The sequence below is a fragment of the Ailuropoda melanoleuca genome, chromosome 4 (genome assembly GCF_002007445.2).
Source record: "Ailuropoda melanoleuca isolate Jingjing chromosome 4, ASM200744v2, whole genome shotgun sequence".
NCBI classification, from domain to species: domain Eukaryota; kingdom Metazoa; phylum Chordata; class Mammalia; order Carnivora; family Ursidae; genus Ailuropoda; species Ailuropoda melanoleuca.
This window is the reverse complement of record NC_048221.1, coordinates 4,374,900-4,400,519: the sequence shown is the minus strand read 5'-3', so window position 1 is coordinate 4,400,519 and position 25,620 is coordinate 4,374,900. Positions and strand designations below refer to the sequence as shown.

The following is a 25,620-nucleotide window of genomic DNA, read 5'->3' as shown; positions in this document are numbered from 1 at the left end:
GGTAGATGAGAAGGGCATCAAATATGACGTTAGCCCATGTGCATTGCATTAGTGGTGTTGTTTTTTGTGAGGAAAATGTCTTCATACCTTTCCAATCTATTTATAATTTTATATTTTAGAAAGAAAAAGGGGCCCTGGGCTGCCTCTGGGCATCTAGAGCCTTAGGAGAGTGGAAGTTTTCCTTCTCCTGTCCTGGTAGGCTGCCCTTCTCTGGCTTGGGAGGTGTCCTTTCCACTGACCTTCCAGGGGCCAGCGCTGTGGGTTGGCCCTTTGCTGGTAACAGTTCACCTGTAATGGGGGCCCCCCGGGCATCAGCCGCGGCGCGCCGTTTGCCTTCTCGGTGCCCCTTCACCTGGGAAGGTGGGAGTCTTCAACAGCTCCCCTGTGAGGTGGGGGTCTGTACCCCCTCCAGACGCAGAAGGTTGAGTTGACATAGCTAGTCAGAATTTGACCCCAGAACTGATTTCAGAGCCTGAACTTCTCAAGAGAGGACAAAATGTTTGGATCTGGGGCCAAACGTCAGGACATGGGATGCTGAACTGCTTTATTGTGAGAACTTGTCGGGGGGGTTCCAGGTCGCTTCCAGGAAGATGAATTGGTTCGGGGACCCACTGCTTCAAGCTTCTGGAGGCTTTTCTTTCTGAAGTCTCAGTCAGTCCTCTGGGGAGAAAAAAGTCTAATTGGAACCCACGAGATTAGATCTCTCTTCAAAACAAGCCGTTCTTTATAGACCTGCCCGTAAGCTTCCCTGGGATCACACATTGAAGGTTCACAGGAATTCAGGGATCTGTGGTGATCTAGTATGACTGGTGTCTTTGTTAAAAGGGGGGGATGCGGACACAGGCAGGGCATCTACAAGCCAAGGAGAGAGGCCTTAGAAGAAGCCAGCCAGCCAGTGCCTTGGTCTTGGACTTGCAGAGCCTAAATTCCTGTGGCGGAAGCCCGTGAGTCCGGTACGTTGCGGCGGCAGCCCTAGCAAGCTAATGTGGGTGAGTGGGCTGGGAGCCTCAGAATTCAATGATTTGACCACGAAAGGATTATAAGGGGCCTTTGGGGCAACTGAAAATTCGTTCTGTCCTCCTGCTCTTGCATCTAACTGGATCCCCCCAAACCTATCAGTGACCCCTGGTGTTGAGGGGCTCCTATGGATGAGACTTGGGGAGAGGAGAGGAACAGGGGTGGGTGGGTGGGTGTTGTTCAAATCCCCATCCCTTACCCCTGTGATGGGCCAACACGCCTCATTGCTTGGGTTCCTGGCGAGTAGCACTTTTCCCCACCGAAGTGTCTGACAACGGCCTGCTCCAGAGAAGCTAGTTTACCATTTGGGCGTTTTTCTGGTAGAGAAACCATGAGTCAGGTCAGATCTAGAATCCCTGGCAACCACACGTGCTCTGCTTTCAGACCCCCCCCCCCCCCCCCACCCCGCCACAGAGGGGACACCACTGCTGGTGGATGCGTTCGGGGCACAGCCCAGCAAAGCCGGTCTTACCGTTGGGACAGCCAAGAGCAGCTCCACCAGAGAAGTCAGTGGTAGAATTTTTCAATTTGCTTTTTGTATTTCTGGGTGATAAAATGTCTCCTAACCTTGGTTGTCGGACCTATCGAGAAAGGAGAGACCAGTTCAGATGTGGGGATGAAACAGAAGTCCACGTGTCCCATGTGCGGGCAGCAGGGTCCTGTGACTGCGGCAGGCCGGGGCTGGCCAGGGCCAGCTCTGCCATCGACTTGGTGAGTGCATCACCTTTGCCATCAGTGTGGGGGTAACAGAACGCTCCCCTCACCCCGGGCTGCGGTGAGGACCATGTGACTGGCGGGGCATACGCGTGCCGGACTCTGTGCCTTATGCAGCCGGGGTACCCCATGAAGGCATACCACCCCTTGATTTTACAGGTGAGGAAATGGGCTCAGAGAGGGCCACTTGCTCCAGGTGGACCCGGCATGGGCATGGCAAGGGCAAAACTTGAATTCAGGCCCTGATCCACACCCCAGGCTGCTCACAGGCTCTGGGTCACTGTGGGGTTCAGGCTGCCCCAGCTACGTCCTGAGCAGCCCCACGAGGACTGCATGTTCAACTCGTGGTTGGAAGAACCAAGGATCGGAGGGACAAGTCACTTGGAGGGGACCGGATTTGAGCCCAAGTTGTTGGAGGCTATGTGCTTGCCATCACTCTCACTCTGCAATCCATGCCGTCAGGTTACAGCTGAGTGCTGAGAGAAAGCCCCAGAAAGGACACTGAGGGAAAGCAAGACCCCCTCCCACCCTGGAGTGAGCCCTCCCCTCATGGGGCAGACAGACACAGATGAGTTAATACGTAGGGTAATTTCAGACTGGTGTGTTATGGGGCCAAGATGGCAGCAGCGTAGGAGGGGGGATGGTGAGCTACAGGGCTGCTCTGTTAAGGGCGATGGTGAGTCACATTAGCCAGGATGGTCGGCGAAGGCCGCTCGAGGAAGTGGCCTGTAGGGTGAGACGTGGACCATGAGAAGGAACCAAAGAATTGAGGGGGGAGCGCATTCCAGGCCGAGGGAGCAGCAGGTGTGAAGGCCTGAGGCGGACCTGTGCCTGAGAGTTGTGGGAATGGTGCGGACGCCCGTGCAGTGGGGGCAGCATAAGAAGGAGAGGTCAGCAGGAGACAGCTCGTGCAGAGCCATAGTGAGGGGTTGGGCTTTTATTCCTAGAACGGGGGATGTGCTGCCCTGGGGAGAAGGGACGTGTGTGTGTGTGTGTGTGTGTGTGTGTGTGTGTGTGTGTGTGTGAGATGTGGGCAGCCTGGGCGCGGGTTGCTGTACGCCAATGAGCTGAAAGTAGACCCTCAGACCCCCAGGAAAGGGCACATTTCCTCAGTTCCCATGTGGTCCTGAACACTAGCAAGGGACCAGCCTCCAAGTGCCAAGGCCCCCTGCTCTCCAGGCAGCTCACCCAGCTCTCCGTTGGAGACAGAAAAGTCCTTCTCGAGGATGACCCACTTATGGATCCTCTGCGCATTGGAAATGGCTTCCTGATTCACAGCGTCTATGCCTTGCTGGATGGCCCTGTAGACCAGGGGGTCCTGCAGCTCCAAAATCTCAGAGACGGTGGACACGTGGCTTCCCAGTTTCCGGCAGAAGTGGATGGCCTCCAAGCTTAACTTGTCCAGTGGCTCTCCGCTCTTCCCGTCGACCTCACACTGCCCCGGGACACCCTCGTCACCACACCCAGTGACCACACAAACTCCCTGGCCATGCCTGTGACCGGGAAGTGGGTCTCGAACCCACAGGGGTGCATCCTCCAGACCTGGGGCAGAGACCCCCCCGCAGGACAGGAAACCCACGTTACCTTTAGCGTCAGCAGCATGCTCAGAAACTTGGCCCCATCTCCCACTAACAGGGCATTACTGATTATGGGAATCTTCTCTTTAACCAAGTTCTCAATGGGAATAGGGGCCACGTTCTCACCGCCGGCCGTGATAAGGATTTCTGGAACAAAGCATGGCTCAGTGAAGGTTCAACAGCGACAGTACAGAAGCCTTGCCCCTTCGAGGATCAGAGGGGACAGAGGCTGACACAGATGACTACTCGCTTAGAAAACCCCGGAAGCAGAGGAGGAGCCCTGCCCGTGGCCGGGACACCCACCATGCCCTTCTCCAAGCCACAGACCAGCATCACTCTGCCCCTCTGCCCCGTCTCCTTGGAATGCCCATCAAATGTCCAAGTCCTCTGCATTTTACTTGGACGGCACTGTCATAATCCGCTGCCTGTTTCTTGGTCCTCTGTACCCTGTTCCAGGCCCTCCAGAGGTCTGGCTTGGAAGATAGTCCAGTGCTTCTGGCCATGCCCCGTCTCTGTCTCCTGATTTTTCTACCACTTGGCAAGCCCAGGAGAAGTTTCAAGAGAATTGCGTCACTTTCCCCCCAGCCTCTCATATTCTCCCGAGAGCCCCTCCCCCAGCCCAGGTCTGCTCTTCGCTTGCTCTTTCATCTAGGGATGCTGGCTGCCTCCTGTCCCACCCGTCCCAACTCTCTGTGTCTTCTACTGTGATCTCTCAGCGATCCGTGCCGAGGTGGGTAAGGCGGTGGTAGTAATGTGATTGCGACGGGCACCTGTGGTGGTGTCTGCCGGTGACTCCAGTGTCCAACCCTGCTTTGTTTAGGGAACTCTTCTCTCCATCTCGAACGCTTGTGGTTTGGGTGAGGACAGCAAGGATGAGCATGTGACCAGGTCTGAGCCGTCAGCATACTCTATTCTCTGCAGAGATTCATCTTGAGAAGGGCTCCAGTGAGAACCAGACCTAAAACTTGGGCTGTGCCTTGGTGGTTAGGGTGAGCCTAGACTGTTGGCAGCCATCTTGTCAGCAAATGGGAAAAGCCTCTCCAAGAACGTCCCCAACACTGAGGACAGCTAAGTAAGGGAAGGGTAAAGCAATTCCTTTGATGTTATTTTGGCACCTGGATCCAGCCGAGCCTGACATGAGCCCTCTTGGACTTCTCCATTTTTGAGCCAATGGTTTCTCTTTTTCACTCACACCTATTTCAGGAGAGTTTTCTGTTGCTTAGCAAGGAACCAACGCTAACCTAGTTCACTTACTGAATAGTTACTGCCTGTGTCGGGCTCATTGCCAAATGCTCTGTCTACATCGGAGGTCGGCAGACTACAGCCTGTGAGTCCGATCCAACCTTCCATGTGTTTGTGTGGCCACGAGCTAGAAACGGTTTTATATTTTGACATGGTTGGAAGGAATTCCAAAGAATAGTGGTAGTTGGGACACGTGAGAACTCGATGACATCAGTGGTGGCACGTGGCCACGTCCATTTGTCTGCTAGGCCTCCGTGGCTGCTTTTGTGCCGCTGTGGCTGGGCTGAGCAGCTGTGACATGGACTGTATGTCCTGCAGATCCCCAGCGTGTTTACTGTCAGGACCTCGGCAGGAAGGCTTCTAGCACCTCCTCGAATCCTCACTTCACTGTTACAATTGTGTAGATGATTGTGCCCCCCCGAGTTACAGGGAAGGAGACGGTTTCAGGACTAGCGTGGGTCTCTTCCCTCGGGCCCGTCTACCAGGGGCACAAGGGAAGAGCTGGACTCTGCGGAAGGGGGTGTCTCTGTATATCTGTGTGGGGCCCCCCGTGGAAGGTGGGGCGCCGGGAGCCTCTGTGCTGGTGCACCGGGCCCTTGAGCGTTCAGGGTGGGCCTGCCCGCGGGAAGCATCTGAAGAGCCAGCCCCAGTACCTTTGATTCGGCCGGTGATATAGAGGAAACCCTGGCTGTCCACGCGGCCCAGGTCCCCGGTGTGTAGCCAGCCTTCCTCATCAATGGCCTCCAGGGTGGTGTCTTCCATTTCCAGATAGCCCATGAACACGTGCCGACCCCACGCGCAGATCTCCCCGACGCCGTCCTTGCTCTCCTGGTACAGCATGTTCTTACACCCCGCCATGTTTTTGCCACAGCTGCCAGGAGGGTGGGAGGGGGAAACCAGGGCTCAGGGAGACAAGGTCACCCAGCCAGGTCAGCCTGGGTCTGCAGCGTGGGCTGCCCCGCGGGATCCGCTGCTCTCACCCTCTCCAGGCCCCAGTGGGCACGAGGAGGTGTGCGGATAGTTCCAAGAAAAGGGTATCCAGATGGGTTTGAAATGTATGCAAAGAGTTTTTTTCAACTTCGCTCGTAACAAAAGGAAGGTACGTGAAAGTTGTGTTGAGGTACCATTTTTTTTTTTTTTTTACCACCTGGTCTAGCACCATGGGTGGTGTGCGTGCAAAACGTTTGTTGCGACCTCGTTTGTGGTGACCCGTGGTGGAGAAGAAGCCGTAAATACCCACCAGTAAGAGGACCCGTTCAGTAAATGATGGTGCATGCACCCACGGGACACCCTGCAGCTGTTAAAGATGGGGCAGGGGCTTCTTATCGGGAGCATTCTCTATGAGATAGGAATCTCTCGCCAGCCAAATCCGTTTGATTCCTGAGCTTGGATGATGGGAAGCAAGACCGATTGGAAGTTCCTATTACAAACCCGGATAATGAAGGACATTGGGTTATCTGACCTCATTTGTTTCCCGACCTCCAGATAGCAAGTAACAGTTCAGAGAGGATGAGTTTTGTGTTCATTTTTTAACATGGAAAATGCTTGTGTTGGGGAGAAAAGTATGTATGTCCATGCACTGCTTATGTCTGCTTAGCTCAACACCAATGTTGTGGTTTGGCCTCTGGGAGGGTGTTCGGGGTTGAGCTGTGCCCCTCTCTCCCAGCACCTTTTGTGTTGTGAACCCCCAGCACCTCAGAATGTGACCGGATCTGGAAACAGGGTCATTGCAGATGTAATGGTTAAATGCAGACGAGGTCATACTGGAGTATTGGGCGGCCCCAAATCCAGTCTGCCTGGTGTCTTTATAAAAAGGAGGACGTTTTTATTTCAGACACGCCCCCTGGGGAGAACCATGTGAAGGTGAAGGCGGAGATCTGGGGGATGCGTCTACAAGGCCGGGAACACCAGAGATGGCCAGCGACCGCCACACGCCAGAGCCCCAGGACAGATTCTCCCTCACCCTCAGTGAACCAGCCTGCCCGCACCTCAATCTCGGACCTCTGTCTCCAGAATTGTAAGAAGCAGTTTTTGTTTAAGTTTTGGGGAACTTGGTTATGGTGGCCTTAGCAGACCCCCTGGAGATTTGGGGTGGGAGGGAGGGTGCTTTTCACTGTGTCATGTTATGCCTTCTGAGTTTTTGGACATGGGCATGTATTTCTCTTTGGAAAACACGATTTAAAGATGGAGGCTGGAACTTGCACCTTTCCTCCAGATTTGGAGCAAGGTCACTTCTCTTTAGGGAGGGACCACTCTTTGGTTTTGGAAAAACTGCCGTGCGCATTTGGGTTATGCAAAAAATAGACCTCAGATGGGACGATGGAGTGGGGAGGGGGGACACTGAGGTGCACAGCTCCCCCACAAGGCAGAGTAAAAGGCAGGAGATGGTTTCGCCGTATTAGGAAGATTGAACTCAGTTTCCGTCAAGTTCAACGGCAGGTGGAACCTGGCCGAGCATGAGAGGAAAACTGGACTTGCAATGTGCCAGCAGAGAGGGAGTCAGAGAGAGACGGTGGGAGGCTCTGTGGCTGTCAGACCCAAAGAGTGGAGCTTGTCTTTGGCGTTCTTCCTGTTTCGGTGTCGTTGGGTTCACTCCTGCATCCTGGGGCTAGGTGAGCCTGAGAGAAAGCTATAAAGGGCCCATGGATGTGTTTGAGATGGAGCGCGGTGGAGATGAAGGGCCTCAGGAGGTGAGCCTGTGGGGGTCATGTGGAGGCAAAACTCACAGGTGACAGTTGGGGAGACCCTGGAACATTCTAAGAGCCCTTATCTGTGGGCTCTTGGACAAATGGGGGCTTCTCCTGTAGTGAAGATTTAAAGCTTGGAGACTGGAGAACAGAGGTCATTCTCAGGTCAGGGTTCACCTTAGCCCCGCAGCTCGCCCATCCTCCCACCTTTAACCCTAGTACCCCATGTTGCTGGAGGGCCGGGGGTCTTCCCAGGAGGTTGGTACCTGTGAATCTTGTAGTTATTCTGGTTGGATACGGTGTGAGGTCCTGTGCATTCAGTCATACCATATATCTCGCTTATAGGCATGTCCAGGCTTAGGAAGAACTCAGAGGTCTCTTGGTCAAGAGGTGCAGCCCCGCTGATAAAAAAGTGGCAGTAATCAAGGCCAAGGTCACTCCTGACTTTGCTGAACACGAGGGCCTTCGCCATGCGGTAGCTCATGGGGGTGTCCTGTATCCTGTGAGTAAGAATGTCAGGGGCAGCTCAGCAGCCATGGAGCCGAACGGGGGTCGGTGGGCACCAGCTGGAGAAGGCTGAGCCCCCTTCCCCATGGCCCTCTCCCTGCCTGGCCCCGCTGGACCCTCCACCTACCCCAACATCTTTTTTGTATTGACCTTTAAGCCGATAACTCTTCCCCATGAAAATACTTTCTTCCTTAAGCTTGAGAATTTGATACCATTTGCTTTGATCGTCTCCTGCATCTTCTCCCAAATTCGGGGCACCCCCAGGAAGGCAGTAGGCTTTACCTCCTGCAGAGTGCTGATCAGAGTGCCCTGCAAGGGACCAAGCTGGGTTAGTCACACCTGCACCCTGCCTGGAACCCAGATGTCCCTCTCTCCCCAGCCGGCCAGCTCAGCCCCGGAGAAGTTCGGCTGACTGGACCAGGGTGAGCTCCCCACCCAAGGGAGCCAACCCACTGGCGGGCTGGTGGCCAATCAGATTTCACTCTATGGGTGAAATCTGGGGATTTGGTGGAGAGCACAGACTGGTGACAAATCCGACCCGCGGATGCAGCGGACTGTTGCACAGCTGTTAGAAAGGATGTAAGATTTGTTCCCAGACAGGTATGTGGGTTCAGTGCAATCCCTTTCAAAATCCAGGCAGACTTTCCAATGGATTGACAAGCCCATTCTAACATTTATATGGAAATGTGGAAGACCTAGAATGACCAAAGCAGTTTTGGAAGAGAAGAACAAAGTGAGGAGAATTATTATCCGATTTTGAAATTTATTCTAAAATAGGGTGATCAGCCATCCTGGTTTGCTCAGAACCCAAGGAGTTCCTAGAAGGTGGCGTTTTCAGTCACAAAATTGGGAATGTCTCAGGCAAACTAGGGCAAGGTGGGCATTGTGCCAGAGAGCCAGAAAAGTCCAGTCAGTGCGGTTTGGGTATAAGGCTGGACATACAGTTCAACGGGACAGAATAGAAAATCCAAACACGAGTCTCTACATTTATGAGCAATTCACAGTCAGTGAAAGCGCCCATGCAACTCAGCGGCGAGAAGGCTGGTCCTATCCTGAAAGGTAAAAGCCAGAACTCATTTAGTGTCTCTCACCACACACGAAAGTGAACTCAGGACGGAGCACAGACCCAAGCATGAGAGCTAAAACCAGAGGCTCTGCGGAGTGCACGGCAGAGGCCTCTGTGGCCCCAGGGCAGACGAGGGTCTCTTACATATGGCACCACACGCATGAAAGAAAAGGGAAAAGGCTTCATCGGACTTGAAAATGAAGAGACATGCCACCAGGAGAAGCTGTTGGCAAATCGATATATGGTCAAGCCCAGCCATAAGAAGAGACACAGCCACATTTTGAAATGAGCGAAAGATTGGCACAGATGTTTTCCTCCCAGAGAAGGTCTACAGCTGGCCACCAAGAGCATGGGGGGGTGCTCACCACCATTCATCAGGAGGGGTGCCACCTCCCACCCACTTCGAGAAGCAGTGTTGTGGGCAGCAGCCCCGTGTCAGCGAGGATGGGGCAGAGCCGGGCCTCTTATGCACTCCGGGGGGTGAAGGGGGGCATGAAATGGGGCAGCCACTTTGAAAACAGTCTGGCAGTTTCTTGAAACGTTAAGATACCTTTATCACTCCCTGGGTGTTGGGTTGGTCGTTTGGAAACTGTTGACAGTTTTTGGAGATAATAAGGATGTGGGGGGAAGGGAACTTCTCAGGTCCCAAAGGTGCGTGGGTGCGCATTATGCAATCAGCCAGAAAAGAAAGTATTTATCGAGTGGCTACGACATCTCAGACACTGAGCACTAGCGTGGGAAGGGGGAAAGAGGGGCCAAGGAGATACAGAAGTGGAAAACAGAATGACAAGGAGGAGATGTGGTTAAGGGCCTTGAGATGGGATTGGTTTCTGGAGCTTTTTGAGTGCTGGGAATACTGACTTCAAAACAAAACAAAACGAAACCACACACGCAGATTCTGCTTTCAATACCAGTCACATCTTAGTTTTGGGTTTTTCGGTGCACAATCCATACAACCATATGTGGGTGCCCTGAACTGGGGAAAGATAAAAACTAGAAGAATGTGGCCGACTGTTTCCATTGCTCCTGAATGGAGCATAAGATGAGGAAAGAGAAGGAACCCCTGGATCAAGGGGCTTAATATAACCATCCACCGACCCCGGGCTGCCCTCGGCCTTACTTTAAGAGCGTCTGGTTGAGCAAAGTAGGTGAAAGCCCCGATCTTCATGGGTACCCAGACATCCATCATTTGAGCTGCAATGTGGCTGAGGGGAAGGTAGCTGACCACCACCTCCTGCTTTTCTGCGGCGCAAGACAGGCCGCTGTTCTTTGCCACTGTGCTCGCCGTCCACGTGATCTAGAACACAAGGAGGGTTTACGATCCAGGGGCCCCATCCTCACTAAAGGGCAATTTAAATGCAATTACTTACCAAACACTTACAACACACCTACTGTGTGCTGGGCCCTGCTCTCCCGCTTTCCAGACATGAAGTCATCACATGCTGGGTCGGTACCTACAATCCTTTATACTTTAAGGATGGAAAAACAGAAGCCCAGAGTGGTTAACGAACTTGCCCGAGGCTAGGAGGAGCTGTAAAGGGTAGTGGGCAGGTTTGGGGGTTGAGCCGACCCCTTTGGATCCAACAACAGAGCCTAGAATCGGAATGTCTACATGGAAAGTCAGAAACCTAACGGATTCAGTAGGTGGCTCAGGACCCAATCCTGGCTCCACCGTTTGCTAGCTCGGCGACCCTGGGCTCTTTGCTCATCTGTAAAATGGGCACAGGGGCTTCTCGTGCCCAACAAACCAAAAACCACCCATCATCCCATCGCACAAACACCCAACAGTTAGCGTATGCATGTTTTTCCTTCTCCAACGCATGCCTCCATGTGTCGTTTTAGCAGAGGTATAATTTTGCAGTCCGTCTTTCTCACTGGTATTGTCCATCTCAGGCAGTGATCTCGTTAATCCAGCCACACAGGCCTCCACACCGTTCCTCCCACACGTGAGGCACGGCCCTGCCTTGGGGCCTTGGCGCTGGCTGTTCCTCTGCTTGTAGTGCTCTTCCTCCAGCTTGCCCTGCAACTGAGTCTTTCTCGAACGTGACATTTCCACTTGAATGCCACACCACCTCGGAGAGGCCACGTCAAGCCTCCCAAGCTGGAGTTCCCCTTGTCTAAGTCTCTGGGTGCCATCACCACAACCTGCATGGTTTTAGATGCTTGCTCCCTGTCTTCCCAGGGGCCCTGATGGGGCCCGTTTGGTTCAGTGCTGTGTCCCCAGGGCGTAGTAGGGACTCGACACGTTTTTGTTGACTGCGTGAGCGAGGAGACAGAAGGGATATCTAAGTAGGGCAGAGTCTGCAAAGCGCTGGCCCAGAGCGAGCCCTCAAGATCAGTCCCACTTCTCCCCTTGGGTCTCGGGATGGAGGGATTTTACTTCTCTCCCCATAGCCCTGTCACTTTCTGCCTATGCTCCGAGGCACCCAGCACCCGTGCATTGAGGGAAGGGGCTTGGCGTGTGTAGACCGTGATGCCTCCAGTTGTGTTGACCTCCTGGGTCCGGCTCCCGGCTCAGGGACATGGAGCACGTCATTTTCCCTCTCCAAGCCTCAGTTTCCCCGTCTGTGACAGGGGTTAATGACATCTTACCTCCTGGTAAGGGGTTTAGCGGGGGGTTAACGGGTGCCTAGCTCAGCATGGCGCAAAGTGCCCTGTGAACGGGAGCAACCTTGACCTGTTGATGTGCATTGAGAGTGTTGGTCCAGCTTTGACTCCCGTATAAAGATGATGATGACTTAGAAATACGAACGGCCAACCCTGCGTGGCTCGCTGAGTGCCAGGCGCCCCGTGCTCATTGTGGATTCCCTGCTGCACCGCCATCCGGAGCTGGAGTCTGTTCCCCTTTCCCTTCACAGGGCTGTTTTGACCAAGAGAACGGAGCAGGGGTGACTCTGGGTAGCTTCGGACATCGAGCCTCCACCTTTGTCTTGGGGGTGCTTGCTCTGGGGGGCGGGGCGGTGGAGCAGCCACCACGTGAAGAAGGTCCACGGCCTCGGAGCCACTGCCCTGTGGGGGACCCGGGCCACGTGAGACCGATGGGCGCTGCCCTTCCGGCGCAGCCCGGCCACCAGCTGATGCCAGTGGGACGCGAGAAACTCCCCTTGAGACCCGCCTCAGCTCCAGACCCAGAAATCACACAGCCCTGGGGTTTAAGTCTGTGAGTTGTAGGATGGCTGGTTACGCAGCATCCGTTAACCGCCACAGGATGTGGGATCGTTCGCTGAGAAGCAGAGGCCGTTCTCGTCTCCATCTTACAGGTGGGGAAGATGAGGAACTTGTTGCAGGTCACCCAGCTGGCAGGTGGGAGAGCTGGGACTCGGAGCCAGGCAGCTTCACTCCGGGGCATGTGCTCAACACCCTGACGGCCGGATACCTTCTCACGGTACACGAAATTGCTAGGAGGAGAGACGTCGGCCAGGGTGGGGTGAGGGCCTAATGAGATTCCTTTCGTTTGTTTATTCGCTGAGCCCACAGAAGCGGATTGCTCCCTCCTCTGCACAGGCACCAGAGACACAAGCCCTGTCCTCGAGGAGCTGGTGTGTGCGACCGACAAGTGACTCTATAATACGTCAGTGTGAGAGCAGCAGCCAGAGAGGTTAGAAGCGAACGGAGTGTTTTTATTTGCTCTTTTAAACATGGGAGTCAGGGAGGGCTTCCGGGAGGAGGTAATGTGTAAGTGGGGGTCTGAAGGAGGAGAAGCAACAAGCCGCGCTGCTCTCTGGCAAAGGGAACGTGCAGAGGGAACAGCCAGGACGAAGGCTCGTGTGTCCAGTAACTATTAGTCTAGGCTGGGAGGAAACTCCTCATTGAAAAGCTGGCGATCTTTCTGGTAGAGAACCACCATGCCAGTCGGGTGCACGTCCTTCCAGACGCTTTTCTGCTCTTAAAACATGTGCGTGAGCGCATTGCTTGCTGCTGCTTCTCAGTTCCTAACGAAAAGCATGTTTTGCTGTCTGTGTATACTCTTCTGCAACTGGCTTCAAAACGTGTGCATCGCATCGCCAGTTTTACGCATCAGCGGCGTAGAGCTTCAGCGTCTTTAAGAATGTGCGCCGTGCAGGGGCGCCCGGGGGCTCAGTCGGTTCAGCGTCCGACTCTTGATTTCGGCTCAGGTCATGATCTCAGGGCCGTGAGATTGAGCCCCGTGTTGGGCTCTGCATACAGCAGGAGTCTGCTTGAGAGGCTCCCTCTCCCTCTGCCCCTCCCCCCACTCCCACATAAATAAATACATCTTTTAAGAAAAAAAGTGTCCAGGCATCCTGCCTGCGTGGGTTCAATCTCCACCACGCTGCTCTGTGTGTGAGCTGGGCCAAGTTACAGAACCTCTCTGGACTTCAGTTTTTCCACCTGTAAAAGGAGCCTGGTAGAATTGGGAGGCTTGTCGTGAGGATTTACTAAGTGTAAAGCTCCCGGAACAGTGCCTGGCATGCTGTGAGCTGTGACTGTCTCTCCTGCTCTCTCTCGCTCTTTTTAAAACAGCTTTATTGAGGTGTAACTGACATACAGAGAGTGCGACGCCCCCTGACATTTGTCTCCACCAGCGAAACCATCACCAGTCTCAAGATAGTGAACATTATGTCACCCCTCTGTCATGCCTCCCTTTGCCACCTACCCCCACCCAGGCAGCCCCGGGTCTGCTTTCTGTCCCTACGGATAAGTTTGCATTTCTTAGGCTTTTATAGAAATGGGATCTTTTAGGATCTGTTCCCCTTATTCTTCTATACCCTTGGTCTAAAGTATGATCACCTGTGGACTCTGTCCAAACTATACATGTCTTTCCCAGACACGCAGCCTTTCTTGTGCAACCAAAACATCAACTTCTGCTTTACTTCCGAAACACAGAATGTATATTCTGCTCGTTCACCTGCTTGTTTGTTATCGAACACTGTTCTGAGCTCTCTACAAATATTAACTAATTTCATTTTCACAACAGCCCAGGAGGTAGGGACCGTCGTACCACGCCCATTTTACAGATGTGCAAATGGAAGCTTGGAGATGTTAGGTGTCTGGCCCAAGATCACGAGGCAGGATTTGAATGCAGGTCTACTCTAAAGTCCCTGATCTCCACCCAAGAGGGCAGTGTTCACATGACTCTCCGTACTTCGCTGGCTAGGGAGCCACTATGGGCCAGACCCCTGAACGCCACCTTGCCGCCTGTGGGGCAAGAATAGAGCCCGAGGGCCAGTGGCACAGGTGCAGGGACCCTGGGCGCTGCGAGTTCGTCGCTGTCGGCAGAGACGGCACTTACGTTGTCATGGCTGAGCATCGCTCCCTTGGGATTGCCTGAGGTCCCTGAGGTGTAGATGATCATAGCACACTGATTAGCCCTCTGGCTTTCCATGATCTGGTCCAGCCAGGAATCGGGGATGCTGTTGCCGAGCTCCATGAAATCATTCCACTGTGGAGAGAAAAGACAGGCAGAGGATGGGGACTTGGGATGTGAGGGTGACCCTGGACACGCCAGGAGACCCCTTCCCCAGTCAGGTCTTGTGCCATCAGCTTCTCTAAAGCATGATTCCCAGCAAGAGGGGAGGCTTAGGGTCACCAGGCCTGGTACCTCTTACAAAAGCCCTGAGATGTTTGCTTCTCCTCCTTTACTTCCTGGCAGACTGCTGGGTCTGGACATGTGACCACAGCTGGTCCAATCACAGTGAAGGTCAGGGCTTTTGCTGGAAGCTCTGGGACTGGAATGAGTCATCTGGGCATGAATGAGTCAAGATGTAGCCCCAGGAGCTGCCTAAGGTCACCCAGCAAGTAAACAAGAACTGGCAGTCTAAACCGACAGGGTCAGAGCCTGTGCTCTTATTGACCTTCCAGTATGAGGCCTCAAGAGGAACTGTTGGGTTGTATGGACCGAGTATCACACAGGACCTACAAAATTTCCACCGCTGAGCCCCCAGCAAGGCTCTGGATGAGGGCAATGCCCTGAATTCAAGACGGAGGGCACACAGCATCCTCTAGAAGAGCCAGGGTGACGCTGGCCCCATGACATCAGCTCATGTCTGAGGGCATTTCTGGTTGGTTTGGCTGGGAGGGTGTTGCTGGCACCTAGTGGGTGGAGGCCAGGGTGCCGCTCGGCACCCTACAATGCACGGCACGGCCCCGCGACATAGAATGATGCTCCCCAAGTGTCCAGAGCAACGAGGTCGAGAGATCCCTCTGTAAGCAGGGATGCTAACAACGGAGTTTTTTCGAGGTAGCCAGACCTCAGGTATTGTTGCTTTCATGGCCACTTTTCACCTCTAAAACGTCTATGTTTCTGATCTGTTTTCTTCCTTAATCATTCACCATCCTGGTCTTCATCTTTGAGTGTTTTCTGGAAGGTACGAAAGCTGGCAAGGGTTTTGGTTGACCAGAAAGGATCATGGGCACCTTTTGTCCCACCTGCACGGAGGGCAAACCAAATAAACCCCATGACATTGTGGGACTTCTGATTTGAGTCATGGGTCTCGTCTCGTGGACATTAGCAGGAGCTTGTCCTTGTCCCTCACAAGCCTCCTGCCCTGGCCTCTGGGAGACGACCCAGTGTATCCTCACACGGAACCCCTACTCTGGCTAAAGTACATCTCTGTTGCTTGTACCAAAACGTTTCCTGACTAATACACCCTGAGGCAGGGGCGCCTGGGTGGCTCAGCTGGTTAAGCGTCTGCCTTTGGCTCTGGTCAGGGAGCTGCTGCTCCCCTCCTTATGCTCTCTCTCTCTCTCTCTCTCAAGTAAATAAATTTTAAAAAAATCTTTAAAAAATAAAACTCCCTGAGGCAGAGTGCATTTTCACAGTATGACTGTGACAACTTTGATGGTCAGCTTTGATGGGCACAGTATGTTGGGGGCGATGGGGTGTGGCTTCCAAGAGTAGGTCCTTAAAGGCAAGACACCTTCCCCATGGCGCGCGCTCTCTCTCTCTCTCTCTTTTTCTCTCTCTCGATGTTCTCTGTAGAGATCTGGGCCAGGAGTAAGTCCAGAGATCCTGAGGTCACCATGCTGGAGAGGCCACAGAGAGAGAGAGAGGAGGAGCCCAGCTGTAGGGTCAGGACCAGAATGAGGACTAGGGACTTAGCCTCCAGTGCAGAATTTAAGGAGATGCAAACAACACAATAAAACAAAAAGGACAACAAACCTTTGGCGATCAAGATAAATACTATTTTAATGCAGTATATTTTAAGTCACTAACAATGCAAAAAAAAAAACATGATGAATGAAATATCAAAAAACATTTTTCTTGAAATAATCAAAAATTTAAATAAAGACAGGCTCCACCAGGGCGCCTGTCCAAGCCATGGCAGAAATGCTCAGCCCCGTGTTCATATTTGTACATATTAAACAGTGGTTCATGGCTTTAGTGAAACTATTACTGATGACTTGGCACATATTAAAGCCTAAAGTAAAATTATAACAAATTCTGGTTTGGATATAAAGTAAGTATTTAAACCTAATGCTGTGGGTTTTCACACCCTCATTTTCAGTGATGTAGTATTTTTTCAGTTGCCTTAATGTTCTGAAAAGAACAATTAATAAAATGATTGTTGTTGTCTTAAGCCACCAAGTTTGGGGGAGATTTGTTTCACGGCAGTAACTCCTCACAACAGACATCTTCCCATAAATCAGACCCTTTCTGCCAGGAAGAAAAAGGAAGGCGCTAAAGCCCCGTCCGCCTGCCCTGCGGGCCGCCCTCCCCTGGCCTCGGCGGCCCCTCGCACACTCACAGAGTACACGTTTTCAGTGCTCTCCTCCACGGGCAGCTTGTACTGGATGATCACTTTTAGGTTCTCTATCCTGCTCTGCGGAATCTGAAAGAAAGTTCCACGTGGGCCTCATGGGCCTGGGAGAGACTGAGGGTGGATGTTTCCTCAGCAGTCTCCCGCAGTGACCCCAGCCTCTGTGCTTTCCCTTGCCCAGCCCGTACAGCACTGCTCTCTGTCCCGACTGACAGGACACAACCTGACTTGAGGACGGGGTTCTTTTTGCCCGGTATCAGTAGCCTCCAACGCTTAACGGCCGGTGAAGACAACAGCCTCCTGGGCCTGCTACCGTCACAGAGTGTCGGTGGTTAGTTCGTGAGCCCGCGCCTTGCACTGTGCACCCAGGATCCAGCTCACCTCCTAGCTGGTGACAGACAGTGAAGGTGATGGAACCTGGACAAGGTCAGGACTTTTCCCTATCCCGAGGGCTCTGTGGCTCGGTTGACCACGCCTGTGGGGTTCTGGTACCCTGTTGATGTGGAGGAAGGGGTGTGTCTCCACAACATGTCTAGCCAGTCCAGTGACAGAGCCGCTGCCACATCCGTTATGGTAATTGTAATTATAACCAAGTCTCCAGCGTGGATTGAGAGAAGACGACAGAAGCTCTGGTAACAGTCGGACAGGAGGTTTCCCGAGAGAGAGGGAACCGACATCCAGAAAGCTTGGAGCAGGAAATGGCCGGGGATGTTTGAGGATTATATGAAGTCTCGGATGGCTAGGACGAGGGTGGAGGGGAGAGGATTAGGGTGGAGGCAGGAAAGGATGGTGAGGGCCAGGTCGTCCACACCTTGGAGGCAGCGGCGAGGAGTCTGGAGTTTATTCGAAGGAGGCAGGGAATCACTGAAGAGTTGGAGGGCTATAAGCCATGGGTATTGCCTAGAATTAAAGATTCCCAAGCGGAACTGAATATTCAGTTTGGGAGGAGCATGTCAGAAGCCTGGCTTTGAATCTTGCATGCGAAGGGTGTAGGTTTTTTTCACCCCAAATTGTAAGCTAGTATTTGGCAAAAAGGACCCACTCTTCACCCATCCCCCATCGCACAGTTTGTTCCGCTATGAACAGAACAAATAGGGAATGGCATGAGTATCAGGGACCGTAGAGGCATCACTTAAAGCAATTTCAGAAAGCTCAAGGCTGGAGGGAGAAGTCTGTTTTCCCTGAACCAGGTCAGGAATTAGGCATCCGAGGAGAATTGGTGGGGGAGACTTCTATTTCACTGAGTCTAGCTGGATTTCATGAGTCTGGAAAGTCTACCCTAACTTCAGAGATGTTAAAATGGGGGAAAACATGACCAACGATGATTGGAGGATGCCATTGACAGCAAGACACACCTCAACTCCGGAGACATTAAAAAGTAGAGAAGTGTGTAACTCAGAAATACAATGTTGATACAACAGCCACAGGGCCCTCGGACTGGTGAACCTGGTCACAGAGGTTCACCGTCCTGAAGACTCCTCTCCCCATGGGGTCCTCCTGCCAGAAGCTGGATCAGGAAATTGCTGCTCATTCAGACACTAGTAATGGAAAAACTTTCTACAACATCCATACGAAGATACTACAAGAAGAAAAGGGAGTAAGAGGGGAGCCAAATTTTGTACGTAAAGACAAGTCACCACAAAGCAAAGGAAAATTGTCACCCAGTGTTCCAAAATAAAATTTAAAACATAACGAAGTAAACACAGCTGGAAAGGAAGAACCCAAAGCATGACCACTGAGGGAAGAGAGAGCCATACCAGAAAGAGGTGAGACAGGAAGTGGCAGAACTTAGGGAAGAAATAGAAGAGAAAGAAGCGTTTCAGGAATGATGACAGTTATTTAAAAAATGACAATGACAAGGGGGTGAAAGCCTTAAAATAATTACATTTCTGAAAGAAAATAAGTAGTGGGCTGTATATAAAATAATACGTAAACTCATTTTAAAAATAGAAGCTTACATGCTGGGTAGGAAGCCTACTTAAAAAAAATTCAAAAACTTAAAAAAATTAAGGGGCGCCTGGGTGGCACAGCGGTTGAGCATCTGCCTTGGGCTCAGGGCGTGATCCCGGCGTTATGGGATCGAGCCCCACATCAGGCTCCTCTGCTATGAGCCTGCTTCTTCCTCTCCCACTCCCCATGCTTGTGTTCTCTCTCTCGCTGGCTGTCTCTATCTCTGTCGAATAAATAAATAAAATCTTTAAAAAAAAAAAACTTAAAAAAATTAAATAAAGGGCATTGAAAAAAATAGCTCAGTAGGAAATGAAGTTAATATAAATTGGAAATTAGATCCCTGCCGCTCCACCCTGCGCCCCCTAGTTATACCAAAGTAGCCGTGGAGGAGGCTTACTGAACCCAAGAGTGGGGCCAGCCCCACCACCCCAACTATCATTGGCATCCACCTGGCAGCAACAGGACAGGTAGTCAGACCCTTGCAGTCCCCCTGGGTGACTGGTGGGCAGTGTTTGGGTTTGGGCCTTACCGAAAGGATTTTCTTTAACTGTAGGTCATTCTCAACCAGCAGAATGTTCACTTTGGCATGAGTAATGACGTATTGGCAAGCCTCCGCAGAGTTGGTGGCATAAATACCGACACAAAGACCCCTGGGGAAAGAAAACACATGTGCGTGTGCACGTGCCCACACACCCACATCCTAAGGTGGGAATGTCCTGGAAGGTGGGGGGAGGGGAAAGCTCTGTAGACAAGTTCTGAGTTTGCAGCCTTGGTACCAGCTTCCCTCCCTCCATGACTTGACCGTGATGAAAACAACAAAAATAAGGGTGATGAAAGCAGCAAGTCCTGTAATGTCGTTGTGATGGTGGGTCACGGAGCCCTCACAGCATCCCATTTTAGAGATGAGGAAACTGAGCCCCAGGACAGTGAAGTCACTTGTTCGGGGTCCCACGGCAATAGATGCTAACGGTGGGATTTGGACCCCCACTCAGCCACCTGTTCCCTTCATTTTGCTGCCTTTTGTCCTTGCCTTTAACCATTCTGTTTCTCAAATTTGCATTTCCCTAATGGCTAATGACAGCCAGTGTCTCCTCAGGTGCTTGTTGGCTATTTCCCTCTGTGAGCTTTCTGTTCAAGCCTTTTGCTTATTTAAAATCTTTTTGTCTTTTTTTTTCTTTAAAGATTTTTTAATGTAATCTCTACACCCAACATGGGGCTCAAACTCATGACGCTCTACCAACAGCCAGCCAGCTGCCCCACCTTTTGTCTTCTTATTACTCAGTTACAGAAGCACCTTATGTATCTGAGATGCTAGTCCTTTGTCAGATTGGTTGGTTGGTGTGTCTGTCTTGCCCCCTCACATGGGGTCGCACCTGCAATCCCCGGTCACATGTCAGTCAGAGCCAGCCCAGGGCTGCTAGCCCAGAGTAGCAGCTCCCCCACGTTCAGGGTCAACCCAGCCCACAGTCTTACCCTGCTAAGATGGCACCAAGAGAAGCAATAAACCACTCAACGGAGTTAAAGCCCAGGATGCCAACTCCCTGGAAACGCTGCAGGCCCAGCTGGGAAGGCAAAAACAAACAAACGGAAAGCAGAAACACAAAGACGGTTTGTTTCTGGGTGGGATCTGCTCACTGGGGTGTGTGAAAGCAGACTCCAAAGCCCATGAGGTCACGTTGGGAAAAGCCAGTGCTGAGCCTAAAATCTGGGGTGTGATATTCTTGTGACTGTTGGGAGGCTGGTTTGCCTCCCTTTACATAATGCACCATTTATTTATTCTTGTTTGTATGTATTTTATTTTTTATTGTGGTAAACTATATATAGCAATTTTTAGTGCACAGCTCAGTGGCATGAAGCACACTCACACTGTTGTGCAATCGTCACCACCCTCTCCAGAACTTTCCATCTCCCCACACGGAGACTCTGTCCCCGTGAAACACGGACTCCCCACCCCCTGCCCCAGCCCAGGCTCCTGCCATCTCCTCTCTGTCTGTGTGGATGGGACTCCTCTGGGGACCTCCTGGGAGTGGGGTCCTACGGGATGTGTCCTTCTGTGTCTGGCTCCTCTCACTGAGCACGGTGTCGTCAAGGTCCATCCATATTGTGGCAGGTGTTAGAATGTCCTTCCATTGTTAGACTGAATAATAATTTGCTGTATGGATGGACCACACAGTGTCCTATCCATTCATCCACCCATGGAGACTTGGTTGCCTCCACATTTTGACTATCGTTAATAATGCCGCTGTGAACGTTGTGTAAAAGTATCTATTTGAGTCCTTGCTTTGAATTCTTTTGGGAATTGTTGGGTCGTATGGTAATTTCATGTTTAATCTTTTGAGGAACCACCACACTGTCTTCCGTAATGGCTGCACCATCCTTGGGGCACCCGGGTGGCTCAGTAGGTTAAGCATCTGTCTTTGGCTCAGGTCATGATCCCAGAGTCCTGGGATGGAGCTCCTGTGGAGCAAGGAGACTACTTCTCCCTCTCCCTCTGCCTGCTGCTCCCCTTGCTTGTTCTCTATGTGTCAAATAAATAAATCTTTAAAAATAAATAAATAAGATGTAGCCTTGATCTGAATGTACCTGAGGATGAACCGGGAAATCCAGACATGAAGGTGATCCTCGTTGGGGGAGGCCCAGGCTTTGCCACACCCCAGATTTTAGGCTCAATGGTGGCCTTTCCCCATGTGACTACATGGAGTTTTGGGAAACTCTTAACTTTGTTGGCTGTTTTAGTCATGTGGGCAAGGCTGGCAATGACCCACTGTTCTTGGGGAAAATATAAGCTTTTGGAAGGTATGTGCCTGCCAGTGCTTCAGAACACGATAAAAAGTATTTCTGCTTAGTAACAAACAGGCTGTCTACTTTGCAGGTAGACGGTCTCTATTAATGTGTAGATAAACTGATTTAGTACTGTTTGGATCCCTGAGGATTGGGAGAGTAGGGATCTTTGAGTCCCCAGATCTAAGGACAAAGCCAGAGAGGATTGTCTTTCAGGAGAGGTGCACTAATCACAGCACTGTGGTGGGGCAGCCGAGCAGAAGCTCAGCCCTCACAGACAGTTCTCGTCATCTCGCGGTGAAGACATGTGGATGTCAGAGGGGAGGGGAGAGAGGAAGTCAGGTCTGGGTCAAAATGTGACAGCATTTCCTATAAACCAAAACCACCAGGCATTCCCTTGTGCAGTAGGAGCTGCCTGTCATATTTGTTATCTGTCGCTGCATAACGTATCACCACAAACTTGGCAGCTTAAAAGAACACACATTCATTGTCGCCATTTCCGTAGGTCAGGAGTCTGGGGACAGCTTCACTGGGTCCTCTGCTTAGGATCTCCTGAAGCTGCAGTTAAGGTATCTGCAGGGACTGTGGTCTCCTCTGAAGCTTGAGGACCTTCTTCCACGCTTGCAGACTGTTTGCGTTATTCGTTTCCTTGTGCTTAAATGACTGAGGTCCTGTTTTCTTCCTAGCTGTCAGCTGGGGACTGCTCTCCTAGAGGTGGTTGGTTGTCCCCTGCCACATAGCCCTGTCCACAGCATGGCAATGTGCTTCCTTAAAGCCAGCAAAAGAATCTTTCTTTTAGTGGTTTCCCTGATTAGGTCAGGCCCACCAGAGCATTTGCTGTTTTGATGGACTCAGAGTCAACTGATCAGGGAGCTTAATTCCATCTGCAAAATGTCTTCACCTTTGCCACCACAGGAGTAAAATCCCATCGTAGTCACAAGTCCTGCCCATACTCAAGGGGAGGAGTCTGTCTATACAGTGTGAATATACCAGGGGTTGGAAACCTTGGGAGTTATTGTAGAATTCTGCCTAACATGCCTATCAAAGTAGCCAATATGAACATTTTTTATAATATGTTAGCAAGAATAATAGGTAAGCAGTTTCTCTCACACACATACTGTGAGCGGGCATATAGAGGCGCTGTCTCTATAAGAATTCATTGTACAAAGAAGGTTCTCTGTGGCTCCATACATGGTCGCAAAGCCTGGAAACACTGTCAGTACCCACCATTGGGGGCTAGTTATGCCAGTATTGCTACATGCATATTTGTAGTTGCTGGAAAGAGTATGGATTTGTTTTTAGTGAATCAACCATGGGAGGATCTCAGAGTGTGGCAGCCAGCCTCCAAGATGGCTCCCAATGAGTCTCACCTCCTGGGGTTCGTGTTCCTGTATAATCCCCTCCCACATTGTGTCAGGGCTGGTCTGTGTAACCAGTAGAATCTGGAAGAAGGGATAGAATGTCACCACTGAGATTAGGTTATGGAAGCTATGGGAAGATATGGTTCCCGTCTTGTTCACACTCTCTTTTGGATCACGTAATTCTGGGGGAAGCTGGCTGCCATAGTCTGAGGACACTCAACCCAACAGAGAAGGCCAGGGAACCAGGAACCAAGGCCTCCTGCCAATAGCCAGCCAGGTAAGTAAGCTTACATGTGGACCCTCTGGCCCTAGCCAAGCCTTCAGGTGGACAGTTTGACTACAGCCTTGCGAGAGACCCTGCAGCTAAATTTGGGGTAATTTGTTATGCAGCAGTAGCTGACTAATACAGAGAGACTTTAAAAAGCAAGATGTGGGGCTCCTGGGTGGCTCAGTGAGTTAAGCATCTAACTTCAGCCTGGGTCATGATCTCGGGATTCTGGGATCAAGCCCCAAGTTGAACTCCGTGTGCAGCAGGGGCTCTGCTTGTCCCTCCGCTCCCTCCCCCTGCTTGTGTTCTCTCTCTCTCTTTCTCAAATAAATAGGTAAAATCTTAAATAGCAAGGTGCAGAATCATGGGTGGAGTAGGCTATCATGTGTGTAAAAATTTGCATGTAGAGAAACTTTGTAATATATACACATAATTTATTCCCTAAAAGGATTTACAAAAAACTGGCAATGGTGGCTGCCTCCATAAGGGAGGGGTCAAGGATTAAAGAGAAAATTCTCACCAATTAACCTTCATACCCTATGGGGCCTCGTGCATTTTATACCAAATATATGTGTATGTCAAATGAACAATTGATGAATGAATGAATGAATAATTCATTTACCTTGATCAAGGCTCTTGCAGCCTTCCGACAAGCCTCATAGTACTGTTTGAAATTCAGAACATCCCACTGCTCACTGTTCTTTGTTGCAAGGGCTGGATATGCTCCAAATCGGTTGACTGACTCCCGAAAAAATGCAGGGATGGTTATTGGGGTCTCGTGGCCTGGCCCATGTTTTGATAGCCTCAGAAGGACTTCTCCATCTCGACGAACGGTCCACAGCCCAGGAGTAGCTGCAAACAGCCACCAGGGTTGGTGGCAAATGTTTTTATTAATTTAATAACTTTGGGGGAGGAGTGTCCTTTTTGGGATTGAGGAGCTGAGTGTTGAATTAATCCCACTCCTTGGGTGAAGTCACATGGCCCACGCCAGCCCATTCATGCTTTTTCTTTCTTATTTTTCCTTACCCCCTCTCAACAATTTACTATAAAAAGTTTCACACATATAAGAAACTTGAAAGGACTGTGTAGCCGACACCCTCGTACTCACCACGTGGTTTCCACAACTGCTAGCATTTGTCCCATTTGCTTTATCATGTCTCTGTCCTGCCATCTCTCTGCCTCCATCCATGACTCTGTCTATTTCAAAGTAAGCTGTGGCTATCCATCCATTTCACCCTTAAACACTTCAGCATGTGAGTCATTCACTGGAGTTCCATATTATTTATATGTTTTTTTGTTTAAGGTAGAATTTACATGCGGCCGACTGCTTAGACTTTGGCCAGTGGAACGTGGGAAGTGGCTGTTGTGTCTCTCCCAGGCGGAAGGTTTCCGAGCCAGCGTGTGACTCGCCGTACCCCATTCTCCTCACAAAAATTGTGCAAGCCCATGGCCGGGAAGAGCCCTCGTGCCAGATACACATCATGCGAGCAAGAAACAAGCTTGTGTCATGTTGCGCTGTTGAGGCTTGGGGTTGGACATTACAGTGGCATCACCTGGACCACGCTGATACCACCACTTATATGGAACTGGCAAAGGGGCTGACTCCAAACCAGTTTGTTTCCCCCTACCCCTCACCTCCTTTAAGGCTGGGAAATGGTGGAGCCCTAGAAAGAAGAGAGGAGGGTCTCGTCTGGAGAGAGCTGGTGTGCAGTGTGTTGCTCATCACCCCCCCCCCCAGCCGCAGGCCAAGTAAGAGAAGATTCTGGAAGCCCTCTTGGAGAACTGGGTGTGTGACTCTTTGACTGAAACTTACGGCACTGGAGAGGTGGTAGCTGGGAAAGGCCCGAGTAGACAACGGGGTTGGGAGAACACCGGCCGTCCCCGTGCTGTGGGACACTGATTTTTTCTCCTTGACAGACATGGACCTCATGGAAGGGCTCCTAAAGGCTTTTGGCTGGAAGCCAGTAGGAAGAACCTGGAGATCTGTGTTCAGAGGCGGACGCTGAGGGGTCACCAGTGGGCGCTGAGAAAAGGGCACGAACCCTGTATCATTCCGCTAGGGCTGCCGTGAGAAAGTACCCCAGACTGAAAGGCCGAAACAACAGCAATCTATTCTCTCCGCTCTGGAGGCCATAAGTATGAGATCAAGGTGTGGGCAGAGTCGGCTCCTTCGGAGGTCGTGGTGGAGAATCGGTTCCATGCCTCCCTCCTAGTTCCTGCCGATTTGCTGGCCGTCTTTGGAGTTCCTGGCTCACAAAAGCATCACCCCAGTCTGTGCCCTCAGCTTCGCATGGTATATCCCCCTGTGTCCCGTCTGTGTGCCTGTCTGTGTCCAACTTGCCGCTTTTCATACAGACACCAGTTGTATCGGGTTGGGACCCACGCGAATGACCTCATCTTACCTAATGACGTCTGCAATGAGCCCTCTTTCTCAGCAAGTCACATCCTGGGGTGCTTCGTTCATGTGCCTGTTCTAGCACAATGCAAGACACTTACAAATAACAGACATTTATTTCTCATAGTCGTGGGGCCGGGAAGTCAAGGATCAAGGCGCTGGCAGATTCAGTGTCTGGTGAGAACCTGCTTTCTGGTTCGCAGCGGCTTCTCACTGTGTCCTCACCTGGCAGCAGGGGTGAGGGAGCTCTCTGGGGCCTCTTTTATAAGGGCTCTGATCCAGTTCATGTGGGCTTCACCCTCATGACCTGATCCCTTCCCAAAGGCCCCACCTTCCA

General features: G+C 51.5%; 1 protein-coding gene across 1 annotated transcript; it reads right to left on the bottom strand.

Moving 5' to 3' along the window:
• Positions 1–1,489: 1,489 nt before the first annotated feature.
• Positions 1,490–24,336, bottom strand: LOC100473059 (long-chain-fatty-acid--CoA ligase ACSBG2). The gene is made up of 13 exons (XM_034660019.1): positions 24,318–24,336; positions 23,511–23,740; positions 19,952–20,040; positions 19,008–19,128; positions 16,517–16,600; positions 14,062–14,211; positions 9,931–10,107; positions 7,872–8,053; positions 7,504–7,737; positions 5,204–5,421; positions 3,316–3,455; positions 2,920–3,166; positions 1,490–1,598 (listed from the first exon to the last, which is right to left on the bottom strand). The coding sequence occupies exons 1-13, from the start codon at positions 24,334–24,336 to the stop codon at positions 1,525–1,527; spliced, it is 1,965 nt and encodes a 654-aa protein (XP_034515910.1). The 3' UTR covers positions 1,490–1,524.
• Between the last annotated feature and the right edge of the window lie 1,284 nt (positions 24,337–25,620).

What these genes read in the sequence shown, in the direction of transcription:
- LOC100473059 (XM_034660019.1), bottom strand. An exon ending in CTCAACCAGACGCTCTTAAA is followed by an intron (nt 8,054 to 9,930) that starts GTAAGGCCGAGG and finishes GGTCCCTTGCAG; the next exon opens with GGCACTCTGATCAGCACTCT. An exon ending in TATCACCGGCCGAATCAAAG is followed by an intron (nt 3,456 to 5,203) that starts GTACTGGGGCTG and finishes GCTTTGTTCCAG; the next exon opens with AAATCCTTATCACGGCCGGC.